At 34.1% G+C, this 15,421-nt stretch overlaps 3 protein-coding genes and 1 non-coding gene across 4 annotated transcripts; 2 read left to right on the forward strand and 2 right to left on the reverse strand.

Moving 5' to 3' along the window:
- The first annotated feature begins 5,217 nt into the window (after window positions 1-5,217).
- LOC125580125 (F-box/kelch-repeat protein SKIP11-like) lies at window positions 5,218-7,455 on the forward strand. The gene is made up of 3 exons (XM_048744119.1): window positions 5,218-5,447; window positions 5,571-5,622; window positions 5,769-7,455. Exon 3 carries the CDS (start codon window positions 5,819-5,821, stop codon window positions 7,151-7,153), a length of 1,335 nt encoding a protein of 444 aa, XP_048600076.1. The 5' UTR covers window positions 5,218-5,447; window positions 5,571-5,622; window positions 5,769-5,818; the 3' UTR covers window positions 7,154-7,455.
- Window positions 7,456-8,700: 1,245 nt separating this feature from the next.
- On the forward strand, window positions 8,701-10,947 carry LOC125580126 (protein GAMETE CELL DEFECTIVE 1, mitochondrial-like). The gene is made up of 3 exons (XM_048744123.1): window positions 8,701-9,322; window positions 10,246-10,435; window positions 10,545-10,947. Exons 1-3 carry the CDS (start codon window positions 8,790-8,792, stop codon window positions 10,752-10,754), a joined length of 933 nt encoding a protein of 310 aa, XP_048600080.1. The 5' UTR covers window positions 8,701-8,789; the 3' UTR covers window positions 10,755-10,947.
- Window positions 10,948-11,110: 163 nt separating this feature from the next.
- TRNAA-AGC lies at window positions 11,111-11,183 on the reverse strand. Its single transcript has one exon. It is a non-coding gene; the product is annotated as a tRNA-Ala (tRNA).
- A 595-nt stretch (window positions 11,184-11,778) lies between these two features.
- Window positions 11,779-14,735, reverse strand: LOC106438187 (probable hexosyltransferase MUCI70). The gene is made up of 9 exons (XM_022716519.2): window positions 14,626-14,735; window positions 14,153-14,366; window positions 14,029-14,061; window positions 13,851-13,949; window positions 13,438-13,778; window positions 12,754-12,965; window positions 12,413-12,669; window positions 12,155-12,333; window positions 11,779-12,064 (listed from the first exon to the last, which is right to left on the reverse strand). Exons 2-9 carry the CDS (start codon window positions 14,358-14,360, stop codon window positions 11,990-11,992), a joined length of 1,404 nt encoding a protein of 467 aa, XP_022572240.1. The 5' UTR covers window positions 14,361-14,366; window positions 14,626-14,735; the 3' UTR covers window positions 11,779-11,989.
- Window positions 14,736-15,421: the final 686 nt, after the last annotated feature.

The raw sequence follows: 15,421 nt of genomic DNA on the forward strand, positions 1-15,421 counted from the left end.
AATCTATATATTTTGAAATGTGAAAATAATTTTAAATCTGAAAATACTTTACATAATAGAATTTATAAGGTAAACTAGTAGCAAATTAATGTAGAGAGCTTGATCTATAAATTTATTTGAATATAAACATGTAAATACATATTTAAAATCTATTAATCTAAAACTTACATTTTTAGAGGAGATGATGAAATCCATGAGTGATAATACCTACCAAAAAAGATAATATTGTGAGAAATAAACATAAAATACACATTTAAAATCTATAGATCTAAAACTTACATTTTTTAAAGGAGAAGATGAAAACCATGAATCATAATATCTAAAATGACAAGATAATATTGTGAGAAAGACTTGAGAAAATTTTAGAGAGAAAGAAGATAATGAGAGAGATTTAGAAACAATTGAGAGAATTTTAGAGAGAAGAGAGAAAGTTTTAGAGAGAAGGGAGAGAGTTTTAAAAACTTGTGCAGCCACTTTAGAGAGAGATTGTATAAATTTTGTTTATATAGGGAGACAAAAATGTAACTAGGTTAAAATTTACGATACTGTAGACTTCGTTTGAAGTCTACTAAAATTAAAATTTTGGAGTAGATCTTACTATAACATAGTAGACCTTTTTGGAAGTCTACTATAATAATTTAATTATTGTTGTTTATTCTTTATTATTTTAATAATTTTAATATATGATTTTTTTAAATTTATTTCTTTATTTTTTAATAGTTATAGTATATGATTTCACTTTTTTATTAGTAAGAAACTTAAATTAGTTTAAATATAATGATTTTTTGTAAAACAAATTGTAAAATATAGACTGAAAAAGACGTCTTCAGACAAATAGATTTTATTGTAGGTCTACGAAACCCTAAACCACAAATCTCAAACCCTAAATGTTTTGCTTGATAATCAAAAAGTCTCATTTATACAAAATATAAGCTACTAAATATTAATATGCAGATTTAAGTTAATAAAAAACAAAAAAAAACAAAATCTAAAATCTAACCTATGAAATCAACTACTAAAAGACATAACATGTTAGAACCTTTTGTTTCTAAACTATGAACATAGTCTAACACATTATAACCAAATTAGTATATATTCTTCAAAATTGTTCGATTATATGAAATTTTTTAATTTATTTACTTCATATTATCCATTATATTGATGATTAGTTAAAAATATCATAATAATTATTTTTATACATTTTCAAAATTAAATTATTAGATCAAATTAGAGTGTAGACTACAAAACAAGTCTATAAAGTAGACTTTGTAGGAAGTCTATATATATGTAGACTTCTTTTATTACGTGTAGACTTCCAAAGGATAGAAACGTAAAATACATTTCTGTTTTTTGTTTGGTCATAAGGGTTAAATAGTACTTTCACTACTCCTTTAGGTTGGTTTTGCATTTGAGTGAAAGTGGGGTATACTTTTACATTTGACTTGAATATTTGGGTTGGTTTTAGCAAATGTCCCCAGTAATAATTCGGATACTACCGAGTGCCGATCACACGATATTCGCATACAGTGCAGATAAACTTATGTTCCTAATATATGTGGATAGTTGTTTCAACTGGCAATTAAGGTGATAAACTAGATTTTGACCCGTGCAACCGCACGGGTGTTTGTTTTCACTTTTCTATACATAAATTATTGTTTTAGAACATAAGTGGTATATATTTTTAATGTTAATCATATACTTAAATATTTATATAACTATTCAAATACAATAATTTTATAATTTACATCTTATAATTAATTAATTGTTTAAACCTTATGTATTTGCCACTTCTTATTATATATTTATCTTATTGTATTTGCATTTAGTTATTAAGCAAATTAATATATTCATGAGAAAATATATTTAAAAAATATTTTATATTTAATTTATGCTAAATTTTGACCCATATTTCAAAACTGGATTTCTTTTTACCAATATTTTTATGCTTATTCATTTTAGATAATTTATTATTGTATATATAAAAGTGTAAGATATGTTAATTTTTAGAGATGTATTATATAGTAGTTTGTTAATTTTAAGTCGTTCTATCATCATATTATATTTTAAATAAATAGTTTATATTTATGAAAAGAAAATTTATAAATTTATCAATTGAATATAATTTTATCATATTTATTTTAGTATAATAATTATATTTTAACATGATCATGACTATAAAAGTAGATAAAATAGGATATAATTTATTTATTTTTATTTCTAAATGATAACTTAAAATACATTAAGTTATTGTTTAAATATTACACAGATTTATTAGAATTTTTAAAATATAATATATAAATATATATATTATATTTAAAATAAAAATATATTATGATATAAGTAGTTACAAAGATTTTATATTATTAACTTTAAAGAAATACATGTTAATTTTTATACATGTATTATATAGTTTGATAATGTTAACCCATCTTACCAACATATTAGATTTTATTTTTGAACATAAATAATTTATAATTAGGAAAATAAAATATATAAATATATAAATTTAATACAATTTTATTATATTTAGCTCAATATAATAATTTTAATTTAATATGATTGATTATGATTATATAATAACTAAAATATTATAGATTTTTTTATTTTTCATTTTATATAACTGAATATATTAATGTATAATAATATTTTAAACTAATTTCGAAATTAGTGAAAATATTTAAATATAATTTCAAAAATGAAGATCTTGTAAAAAACTTTTTAAACAGATTTGTTAGAATTTTAAAATAAATATATTTATATTTAAAATGAAAAGATATCAAAAGATACTATGATTAAAATATTTTAAAAATTATTATTATTATTAGTCTGAATTAAAATATAATATAAATTTCTATGAATAGGTCCATTAGGTCCATTTTTAAAAAAATCACACATGAATCAAGGTTGTGACTTCTGTTTTAATATATAAGATTATATAACTAATTAACTTAATCATATAACTAATTAACAAGTTCTCAAAATAGTTAACTAACAAGTTCTCCTAATTATATAACTATTTTACGCACGTGTTGAACGCGGCATTTGACGCTCATATAGAGAGAGAAACCATGTGTACCGTAATTTGGCACGTCATCTCCATAAGAGCGAACGCGTCAAAAGCTGACGCCAGAGTATATTGCTCTATCGTATGATTTGATTGGTATTTTTGTATTGGGCATGTATGGAATCTAAAAAAATATGTCTATTAAGTTGATAAAATAAAATCACAGTTTGAATTATCTTATGATGTTAATAAAGAATGTGAACGTAAGTAAGATAGATGTAGAAATGTGGGAAGAACGTGAAGAAATTAAAAAGAATCACGTCACGTGGAGACTGCTTTTCTTACAAACTCTTCTATCCACTCACTTCATTAAATCATTTTAAAAGTGAAAGATTTTAAAAGCAACAAAAAACAAACATTTTGTTTTACCCCAACAAATACATCGCATTGCTTCTAGAATTTTTTATAGTCAATTTTTTTTCACATATCTTGTTTTTTTACCAACTTCTTCTCTATTAAAAGATTTAATAGAAGTACCACTTTTATCTACTATTTAGAAGTCTATTAAGACCATTTCATTAATCACATAATATGACATAATAATTAATAGAAATATTAATAATAAATTAATTTTAACTATAGATTTGAATTTTATTTTCAGTTATAACAAAATCTGTTAGAAAAATCTAACAAAATCCTACTAAATTTTTAAATAATTTTTATTAAATATTGCATTAATTAATTTCGTAATTTAGTAATATAATGCTTTCATTTAAATAAATTATCATCTACCACTAAAACGAGTTCAAATTTGTTAATCATGTCAGATTTATTTTATACAAATGAAGTTATTAACATATGCTAAAAATTTATTTCTACAGCTATATATTTTCAAAAATCATATGTTGAAAAATATTTTTTATTTGATTATTTGAAATTATGAAAACTCGAAAACGTAATAAAAAAGATAAAATGTATAAAACAAACTCCTATATTAATAAAGTAATAAGAAACCTAAATAATAAAATTAAAAAGTTATAAACTACATAACACTAAGATATAAATTGTATATTTAAATTTATATAATAATATCAAAATTAAATATTTATAAAATAAAAATATACCCGCACGATGTGCGGGACAAACTCTAGTTTGCATTAAAAGAGATACAACACACACAAAACAATTCTTAAGCTCGTCGTTATCAAGATACAAAGAAAAGGATACAAATGATAATTTTTTTTGCTGAATTGCAAAAGATACATTTCAGAGCCTTAAACCAAGAAGCCAAAGAGTCGGGTACAAAAGAAAAAGCAAGTGTCAAAGCTCACCTTTCACACGAACCACAACAAGAAGAAAAGCAAAACTGAAGAAGTTCCAACATAAAACCTCTTAAGATGACTTCGAATCCAAAGACGAGGGCCAAACACCAATCTTTAAAGACCCCACACCCGGAGAAACAAGCCTAGACCGTCCAATGAAAAAAAAACACAAAAGAGAAAGTCATGGACAGAGAGGTAGGAGTAGGAGATAACACAACTCAATATAATTAATTACTTAAGAATAAAAATAATACACTTAATTATAACGAGATGTACAAATTTTGGCTTAATTCTTCAAAAAAATGGTGTGACTATAGTCTGACATTTTGTACATAATGTCATTTTTTCGAAACACAAACATAATATCATTTATGATCCATATATCTATAAATCTCATTGCAATGTACTTTCATAATGCATAGGATATGATGTTATCAAAACATAATATAGATATCTGACAGAAAAAAAAAACATAATAATAATATAGAGGATGCTGAGAATGAAAAGAAAAAAGAATATTGAGTTTCAATGAAACACCTTTTTGATCTGCAAGTAATTAAATTCCTTTTGACAACTAAAAATGAACAGCTGAAGTACTCTGAACATCTGCATTCAACGCTGAAAGTATATTTCTTTTTCTTCCTGGTTTTTTATCACAAACTATGAAAAATCATTTTTTCTGAACATTCTCCGTATAGTATATTTTTAGCTGAGATAACATATTATGTCCTTTTTAAGAATTTAAAGGTGGCTAATCGCTTATTCAAAATTTCAAAACATAGCTGAGATACTTTTGTGTTGGTCTCAATAAATAAACTAATTTTCTTTTCAGTAAAAAAATCTTAAGCCGTTTTAATTTTTATTTGACCGCACTAAATTTTGCATATTATAATTTTCAAAAAGTTAACAAAAAAAAAGGAATAAACAAGAGAGAGAGAGAGAAATAGAATTGTTCCTCCAAATTTTTTTATTTTTTAAACTTGAGCCTCTGAGAAACCAAAGCTTCACTCTGATTCGCAAAGCGAATCCAAGAGACAGACGACATAGATAAAACCCGAAGAACAGAACACAGCTCCGAGGGCTTGTAAATTTGATTCATCTTCTCTCCTTAATCCAATCTCGTAAGTTCTTTCTTCCATTACCGATTCTTTTAGTGATTATCATTATAATAATCAGTTAATTACCAACCAAACACCCTTTTGTTTCGTCTTAAAAGAACCATTTTTAATCTCTTTCTTGAGCAGATGGAACTATGAACAAATCGAGATCGAAGATTTCGCTGTTTTGAGTTTCCGGGTTCGATTCTTTCTCCCCTCTTCTTTGAAATTGGAGATCTAGATCTTGAAAGCTGGCAACTTTTCGTGTTCTTGATGACTAATCTGATTAGTGTATTGGTCTAATCTGCAATCTGAATCCATTTCTCATCTGGGTTTTTGGTTTAGATTCCCAAAGTCGAAGACTTTAATCCGATTCCAAAGCTTTTTCGAAAGACATGTTGGAAGAACGATCACCAGATTCGTGTTTGAGTTCAAGGCTCTTCTCAACCTCTCGTATCTCTGAATCATCCTGGTCCAACTCTTTCATGTTTCCAGAACATGATGATAAGCTCAATAATGGCAAAAGAGCTTTGGAGGTTGCTAGCGAGATCAGACCCACCAAGTCACTCAAACTAATGGGGTTCTCGATTCAGTACGATAGCGATTCTTCTGACTATTCAGGGACCAGTCAAGAGTCTGATTCTAACAACAACGGTGGTGATTCCACAGATTCTCATTCTCTGTTCAACGAGATTGGTCGTGACAACTCCATAGACTGTCTGATCCGCTGCTCACGGTCTGACTACGGCTCCATTGCTTCCTTAAGTCGAAATTTTCGTTCTTTGGTGAAGAGTGGAGAGATCTATAGACTAAGGAGACAGAACGGGTTCGTGGAGCATTGGGTTTACTTCTCTTGCCAGCCCTTGGAATGGGTCGCGTTCGACCCCGTCGAGAGGAGGTGGATGCAGCTGCCTACAATGCCTTCTAGTGTCACCTTCATGGGTGCAGATAAAGAGTCTCTAGCTGTGGGGACGGATCTGCTCGTCTTAGGGCAAGCTGGTTTCTCCTCGTATGTTATATATAGATACAGCCTTCTAACCAACTCTTGGTCTTCCGGTATGGAGATGAACTCTCCTAGATGCTTGTTTGGTTCCGCCAGCCTCGGTGAGATTGCTATATTTGCAGGTGGGATTGATTCTCAGAGGAAGATTCTTGACTCCGCTGAGATGTATAACTCCGAGCTTCAAACCTGGACGACTCTTCCTAGGATGCACAAGCCTAGGAAGATGTGTTCTGGCGTCTTCATGGACGGGAAGTTCTATGTCATCGGCGGCATTGGGGGTGCCGATTCCAAACTCTTGACTTGCGGCGAAGAGTATGACTTGGACACCAAGAAATGGACTCATATCCCTGACTTGTCTCCTCCGAGGAGCCGCGCTGATGTGTCATCAGCGAACGACGCGCCTCCTCTTGTTGCTGTTGTGAATAACCAGCTGTACGCTGCTGATCACGCGGATATGGAAGTGAGGAAGTATGATAAGGAGAAGAAGAGGTGGTTGACTGTTGGGAGATTGCCCGAGAGAGCTGGCTCGGTTAACGGATGGGGGCTTGCTTTTAGAGCTTGCGGGGAGAGGTTGATCGTTATAGGTGGGCCGAGGAACTCGGGAGGTGGGTTTATAGAGCTGAACTCTTGGATACCGAGTGACGGTGGTGGTCCACCGCAGTGGACGTTGCTTGATAGGAAACATTCTCCTAACTTTGTGTACAATTGCGCAGTGATGGGTTGCTGAAACAACACACATTTGATAATATTACTCTCTCCATTTGAAAAGACTCCATTGAAGGTTCCAAGCTCCAACCTTTATGCTACTTCTTATTCTTGTTCCATATTTTGTTTTTCTTACAAAAAAAATTCGATTTGAATACAACCATCTCTGTATTGTTAGAGACAAGTCTCAAAAGAGGAAAGAAACTGAAACAGGTTATAATAAGTTGGTTAAAAGGTTGAAGCTTTTTTAGAGGTTGCCAGATGTGGTTAACATTGTTGTATGTGTTTTAATCTATTTGTTTTATAATAATCTACTTTTGAATCTTCTTATGTTTTTGTAACACCATCTTTTGGTCTTTGTTCATATAGTTTTTGCTTTTTGAGTTTTTAGTTTTTTTGTTTCTGCAAGTACAATCGTTGGATTCACTTTACAGCATTTGTTTGAAGTGTTTGTCATGTTTATGAGGACAAAAGATAAGTGTCACTTTTGTTTTGTTTTTGCTGGGGTAAGGAAAGGAAGGCTTGATGGACGTGTCCTTTAAGATATTTCAACGTGTTGCTTGCAAGTTGCAGTTTTGTTAAGAATGTTTTTGGACTCTTCGTTTAGGTCATGTAGCTTTTAGGCTGTTTAAAATTGTCGTGTTTTGCTGTAGAAGACAATGCGACGATTTTTAATTTTTTGTTTTATCGGTTACAACTCTCACACACACATTATCAGACTTGAACCGAGATTATGATACAACGATACAACGTATTAAAAATATAGTTCCTATTCAAATTTTAGACACGCAAAATCTTATAACCAAATAGAAATACTAACAATCATATACGGATATTGAAACTTTAAAGTAGTTACAATTTGCATTTCTCTTACTCTTTTGGATAAGATTTAGTGAATACTCTTTCTCAACTCACACCTCTATAATTCTTTTTCAAGAAGCGAAAAATAGATTTCACTCCAATGTAGTATTCCTCTAAAAGTACAGAAGAATATTATTTTATACAAACTAACATTGTTTTTTCCTTTAAATTTTTAGAGCATCTTCAATGTAAAACTTCATTTTTTCTTCCAAAATGGAATAAAATTGCTTTAATCCTACTATATTTCTCACTCCATAATTGAGTGATGAATAAACAAAAAATAGATTACTCTATTTATGAAATAAATTTCATTATAGAGTGAGATATAGAGTTGGGTTGGAACATTCCTTACTCTATATTCAATTTTACTCTATTTTAGAGGAAAAAAATGGAGTGGTGATGAAAATACCCTTAGAAGTTGATTTCATGTTTTGTTCAATTGGATTTTTAAAATTATTACTGAAGTTAGCAAAAAAGTTAACCAACTTTTCAAGTTGCTTAAATTAGTATAACAAGAAGGCAAAGCTAGACAAAAGGTGTCTCAAATTATCTTTCAAATCCAAAATCCAAACTTAACAAGCAGCACAAAGCTAGTAGTCTGCATTCAGTTAACATGTCTCAAGAAAAGCCCATTTATTAAATCAGCCCAATAAAGTTAAGGCCCATCTTCTAAATCCCGCAAGGGTTTAAGCTCCTCTCTTCTTCTTCTTCTTCTTCCTATTCAGCAAAAGAAATATCTGATGAACGATACCATTTTCGTTTTCTAATTCGCATCTCGAATTTTCAAACCGGAGAAGATGAACTCTCTTCACCGTATCGTAGGATCGATCACCAGAGCAACGATCACGCACCCAATCTCCTCCAGGGTTCCGCACACCCTCCCTTCGATCCTCGCCGACTTCATGTCCACAACGCCCCGAAACGACGACGACGACAAATGGAACGACGCGTGGGAATCAGCTTGGCTCCCCGACGACCTCACCGACAAGACCCGAGCGCCGTGGGAGACGGACGTGAACTTCCCTTCCACGGAGGGGGAGATCGACGTGGAGGCGAAGGCGTTCGTGGAGGATATGAACGAGCACTGGGACGAGAGGAGAGGGAAGAGCGGGAAGGAGGAGAAGAAGAAAGAGAGGAGAGAGGTCGGAGGAGGAGGAGAGTCGCTGTATAGCGTGGAGACGATGAAGAAGGATTATAGGTTGAAGAAGCAGAGAGTTCACGCGTCCTTGTGGGTTAAGGAGATTGAGAAGATGGAGGAAGCTAAGTTGGGTGATGATTCTGGATCTGCTGGTGCTGATGATATCGATAGGCTTCTTGATAGCTGCTCTGAGTAAGGATTCTTCTTTTTGCGCACTAATGTTTACTTACTAGGTCTGTGATTTGGTTGAGATTCAAGATACAGAGATTGCTCTGAGGATTGACTTCTGGTGATTTAGGTTTTTAGCTGACTTGCTTGTGCACAATGTGAAGAGCATCTTTATTTAGTGCCATTATTAGAGATTGTTTATGTGCATTCGAGTCTGGTGATTTGGGTTTATCTAAAGATATGAACAAGATTGTGATTTGCTTGTCCATCTAGTATACAGAGATTGCAATGAGGATTTGAATCCTGGTGATTTAGGTTTAGCTAAATCCCTGAACAAGATTGTGATCTTGTGAAGCATGTTTATTTAGTAGATTGCTTCAAGGAATCGAGTCCTGGTATTTATAGGTTTAGTTAAAGGTAAAGCTCCTGTATGTTGAATCTCAAACAAAGCATAGTGTTGTTTCATGAATTAGATAAGTCACAGACCTAGTAAGTGCAGTGAAGATAACGCGTTACTATGATTTGTTTGTCTTGAATCATCTTCAGTTATTAGGTCTGTGATTTAGCTAATTCACGAAACCATTCTGTGATTTAGTTGAGATTTTTACATGCATAGATTGCTCTGAGGATTCGAGTCGTGGTGATTCAGGTTTAGCTCTGGATAAGATTGTGACTTTCTTGTGCACAATGTGAATCATGTTCGTCTAGCATACATAGATTGCTCTGAGGAGGAATCGTGTCGTGTTGGTTTAGGGTTTAGCTAAATCCTTAAAGAAGATTGTGATATGCTCACGATCATCTACTGCATTGGGTTTAACTCAAAAACATTGCAGAGATTGTTTTTGGAATTTCTAATATCCTCACTTGCTTGTTATGTTTATATGAATTTGAATGTTTTTGAAGATCAGTGTGCTTCTTGGTGATGTTTTGATCTTTGAAATACTCAGGATTTTCGACTCGGTAGACCATGATTTCGACAAATTGGAAGTCTCAAGTGGGTCTGAATTAAAAAACAAGCCTGATGGTTGGGAATCAACAACAAAGGAACAAGATGGAAATCTCTGGGAAATGTCACAAAGAGAGGAAGACATTCTTCTCCAAGAATTTGATCGCCGCATTTCCTTCTGCAAATTTCAGGTACCACCCGCTAAAAAAATCCTTAATTTGATCCATCAAACATGTTATCATACCACTGCAACATATGTTATTCGACGTTAATTGATATGTGTATCTTTGATGTGTGCAGATAGCTAGTTTTATAAAGCAACACATATTCAGCAGGAGGAGACCAATTGATGGGTGGAGATATATGATCGAAGTGATTGGTCCAAATGCTAGAAAAGGCAAAGGTAGTGTTTCTAGGCTCCCTGCTTTGTCCGATGTGTCGACTCAACCCTTTAAGGAAGAAAGTGGCAGTCTCAGTACCTTCAAGCGTCGGTCGAACAGAGATTTGTGAGACTTAAGGAGGAGTGAATGACAAATGACAGTGGTTCTATAAGTGTCACAATGTTGTGAGATTGTTTACAGGGATCTACACATTATGTCACGTTAAAGACAATACGCTTTAGATCCTTAGTTTGCAGATATGAATCTGATGTTGTGAACTGAAGAGTTATAGTTATTTTATATGTATGATCTAAGTTTCATTTTTTTTTAGCACCTGAAAATGTACGATCTAAGTTATCTAAGATAGTTGCTCAAACAGCATTAGTCAATTTGAAAAGAAAAATATTGGAAAAAAACATAAATAAGCGAGAGTTGAAATCCAGCCAACAAGCCAATCAAACCATAGATAAAATTGTGAAAAAAGAATGGAGATGCGGGGTATCGATCCCCGTACCTCTCGCATGCTAAGCGAGCGCTCTACCATCTGAGCTACATCCCCATTTACTTTTGTTATTGCAACTGTTTATTAAAAATAACTAAAAACTCCTAAAGAAAATACGCTTACCTAAGCAAAACTTGGGGAGCTTTTTCATCTCTGTTAACGTTGAGCGAACTTTTGATTATATGAATTTTTCGCAACATAATTGAACGAATACGTTTCAGTTTTGATTAGATAAGAAGATTTTCGATATTTGATTTAATTTTATACAAGAAATAAACAATTCAAGAAAACTACAAGTTTTTTTTTTTTTGAATTATACAGAGGTATCCTGGCCTCACAGAAGTGATCCAGACTAGTTACGTGTTGCCACGTGTCGGTCCTCTATTCCTGGCGAAGCCGAAATGTTAATTCTCTAGTGGTCGAGATTCGAACCCAGGTAGCGGTACTCACAGCTGTAAGCCCTTTACCACTAGAGGTAGAAGCCCCGGTTTAAAAACTACAAGTTCAATTAGGCTGATTAAATTTATTCCTAAAGTTGAAGTGCTGTGATTACCATTAAGGAAAACAGTAATCACAAATGTATAAAGATATAGGCCTTAGTTATGGGCAGTTCACAGAATAACACAAACCCCCCAGGATGGGTCCTAAACCATAAGTGGCAACTGGTTCAGTCATAGCTGAATGAATTGTTAGTAAAATCAACAAGATTCTGCCTTGACTCATTCACAATTGCAATTCCATGTTTCATCTCCTTCAAAGCTAGACTAGAAGTAGAAAAGAGGCTAAAAGTAAAAACAAATATTGGTACTCCGAATAGTTTATGGACACAAACATATGTAGAAACCTATCTTTACTTAAATCAATCAAGCAGGAGGTGAATGAGGTGATGAGTCTACGCGGTGGTGGAATAGTTTTGTCAATGCTCGACGCTCACAATCCTGAAACGAAAACCAAGTTCAACAATCTCTTCAACGTTTACTTGCTCATGAAATTGAAACAGATGATACAATCTCTATTTATGTTTTTACCTTGAACATGTTTAGGCGTAACGGTCTATCTGGATTGAGTCTCTGAAGTTTAAGGTACGTGTATGCAAAACTCAACTGATCTCGTGATGTAAACCGGTCAACTTCATTGAACCAAAGACACGAGAAGAGGTTTGACATTGGTGTATGAGCCCTTACTATAAACGAACCTTCAGGCACATCTAACAAACACACACAAAAAGGGTTAACGTGATTGGTAAGAGAGAAGTGAATGAATGAATGAATGATTGATTAACTCACAACTTGGAAGAGGAGAGTTAGGATCTGAAGGGTCAAACTTCTTGAGTCCATCTGATCGGTAGAACATAAACTGTTCATCAATGGCAGTGTGATTATACTTGTTCAGCCGTTTGTTCTGTACCACCTCATCCCAAACACAATGTCTGTCATAATGGTTTGAGATAGCGAACTCTGACTTTGTTCTCCACAAGAAGAAGTCAATTATCAGCAGAGGATCTGTAGTAAGTCTCATCTTACTGTCTATCCAAATCGAATACCTGAAAGAAAAGCACAGGTAATGAAGATTGGCTCACTGATTCAAAGCGTTTCAGTAGCTTTGAGTACTAGTAAACTAACCTCACCTAGAAGAAGGAAAAAGGCGGTGTGACAGAAACTTTGGAACTTTCCCTGTCTTTCTCATGTCAGTGTAAGGCAAGTTGCTGACTACTACAGTTTTCCACAAACCAACAAAGCCTTGCTTGTCAGGAACATGCCCTTCACTAGCCAGTTTTGATAGTGTTTGCTCATCAAGAAACATCACAAAACAAACATTTTGCTTTGAGAACTCACTGATCTGAAGAGAACAAACAAAGCAAATGAGAGCTCTACATGAATACTATATGATAGGCATGAGAGCTTGACTAAAATCTCGCCAAAGTGAACCAAAAAAGTTCGGTCTGGTTGGGTATTCAGTTTTAAAATTTTTACCAAAACTAACCGAAGATTTTGGTTTCGATTATATTTTGGTGAAAAATTTAGGTACAGTTTGTTAAGTACGGATAATTTTGGTTAGTTTGGTTCAAAATTTTGGTTAATTCAATTAGTTCGGTCCAAAATTGGTTAACAAATTTGTTTCTTTTTTTTTTGAAAAAACGAACTAACCAATTTTGGAACCGAACAGAAAACCAAAGTTTTTTTTATAAACCTGCCGAATCGAACCAAACTTGTCACCGAATTAACATAAATTTTGGTTCGGTTCATTTTTTGGCAGGTTCGGTTAAAAATCCCAGCCCTACTATGTGTTACTAAAAGGATAAAGTTGAAACCTTTTTGGTTGCAGGTCTTCTTAGAAAATCAGAGCTTCCAAAAATGCAAGAAGACACAGACACTACACAGTTCTTCATATAAGCTCTATCCTTTTCGCTCAAATCAAATCCAGCACGTTGATGTAATCCATTAGTTCCTTTGACAAAACCACAGTGAATTGTCTGGTTTATCGCAGAGTAAGACCTCTCTCTTTCCTTGAGTGTTTGGTGTCCTCCAAACCTAGGCTTATCACATGTCTCTGTCTCTACAAAGCCTAAGGAAAAGGGCTTGGAATCTAAATACTCCTGAGGCTCAAGTATGTGATTAACAGACTCAGCAAGTGGAACTTCACAAGGCAAATCTGCAAACATATAAGCTTACATCAAGAAACAAAACTGAAACTAAGTAGAGATTCAAAAAGATCTATATATACGTTTGTTTCTCTTCTTGCTTCCTGGTGGTTTTTGGATGTGGGATGAGTTTAATCCCATATCACGCTCCGATGACGTGAAGAGATGAGTTTTCAAGTGATCTACATTTGAATCAAAATCCAGTTTTAACACAATAGCTTTTTAGCACAAATCCATAACACAAGAAAAGAGTTTGCTTACGGTTTCGCTCGGAATGAGGTAACAACTCAGAACCTAAACATCAAATCCATACCAATAAAAGAGTGTTTAGTTAATTAATGAAATACTCTTATCAAACTTGTTCTCCTAAACATTAAAGCTTTACCATGAAAGAGAAGTTTATGGCCAGAGAAGACGCAAGAGAAGAAGAAAAGCGAGACGAAGAAGAAGAACAAATGTGAGAGCTTCAACTTCCCTATCCTACCACCAAACTTCTTTCCTCTTCTAAGAAGTAGAAATGAATTATCATTCTGACCAGAAGGGTTCTGGTAAGAAGAAGAAGAAGCAACCGTGCTTCTTCTCTCCGGTAACATTATCACCTGAAGAAGATTCATACCAATCAAGAATTTAACATGTCTGAGCTAGAGATGCAAGAAACCAAATCCATTCCAAAAACATGTGATTTATCCGTTCTTGATTACTCAGACAAGAACAAGAAACGCACAGAACACAATGCGACATGAATTTTCAGACAAGATCCAAGATTCAGATTTGTAAGAATCTCTCTCGCACAAAATCAAAAAAACTTTTCGAGAAGCAAAGACCAGATTCGAAAGAGAGAAGAGGAAAAGCTATTACCTGAATCGAAGATCTCTCTAGCTCACCGCCATGGAAAGACGCTGAGAGTGTGTATTTTTTTTTTTTTTTCCAACTGGTTGATTTTTAATAAAAGGAATGGGCCAAGCCCAGAGTACACGGATAAACAGCCCAAATACATAAACGGCTACACGAGGCCCACAAACAACAAACTACAACCGAAGACATTAAACGGGCCAGAGGCCCAAAACACGCGACCGGTGAATCGACGACTCGACCCACTCGTCAAGGAGGCCGACTGCGGAACACGTGGATGCATCTCAACCATCAGCCCGACACGCGTCGCATCTGCCTCGACTCGACCGCCGCCGTCTCGAAACACCACCGGAATCACCTCACCACAACTTACTTTCGTCGGAGCTCCGAAACCGTAGAGCCTCCTCCGACCCCATCTCAGTTCTTCGAAACTCCATCTACCCGTCGGAGAGCATCATCACTCTTCGAGAGCTTCTCCGACAAGGCGTACGCTTCACCGCATCAGAACTAGAACCCCAACCAAGACCAACCCGATCCAACAACAAACCCCAAACCAAAATAACGACAACTAAAAAACCTGAAACCGGCGACGAGAAGCTGAGGTAGCCTTCACTTCCCGGGGACTTGAGCCGACGACGGTGAAGCAATGGACACTTCCACCCCGCGGTAACTATAGCCGGCGGCGACGAAGCTGTGAGAGCCTCCATCTCCCGGAACCAAAACCATCTTACGAACGTCATCACCACACCGACAACTCCGAACAACCGCGTCTTCGCTCCATGAACCGAGACACCACGGATGG

The sequence above is a fragment of the Brassica napus genome, chromosome A2, assembly GCF_020379485.1.
Source record: "Brassica napus cultivar Da-Ae chromosome A2, Da-Ae, whole genome shotgun sequence".
In the NCBI taxonomy this organism is placed as follows: Eukaryota; Viridiplantae; Streptophyta; class Magnoliopsida; order Brassicales; family Brassicaceae; genus Brassica; species Brassica napus.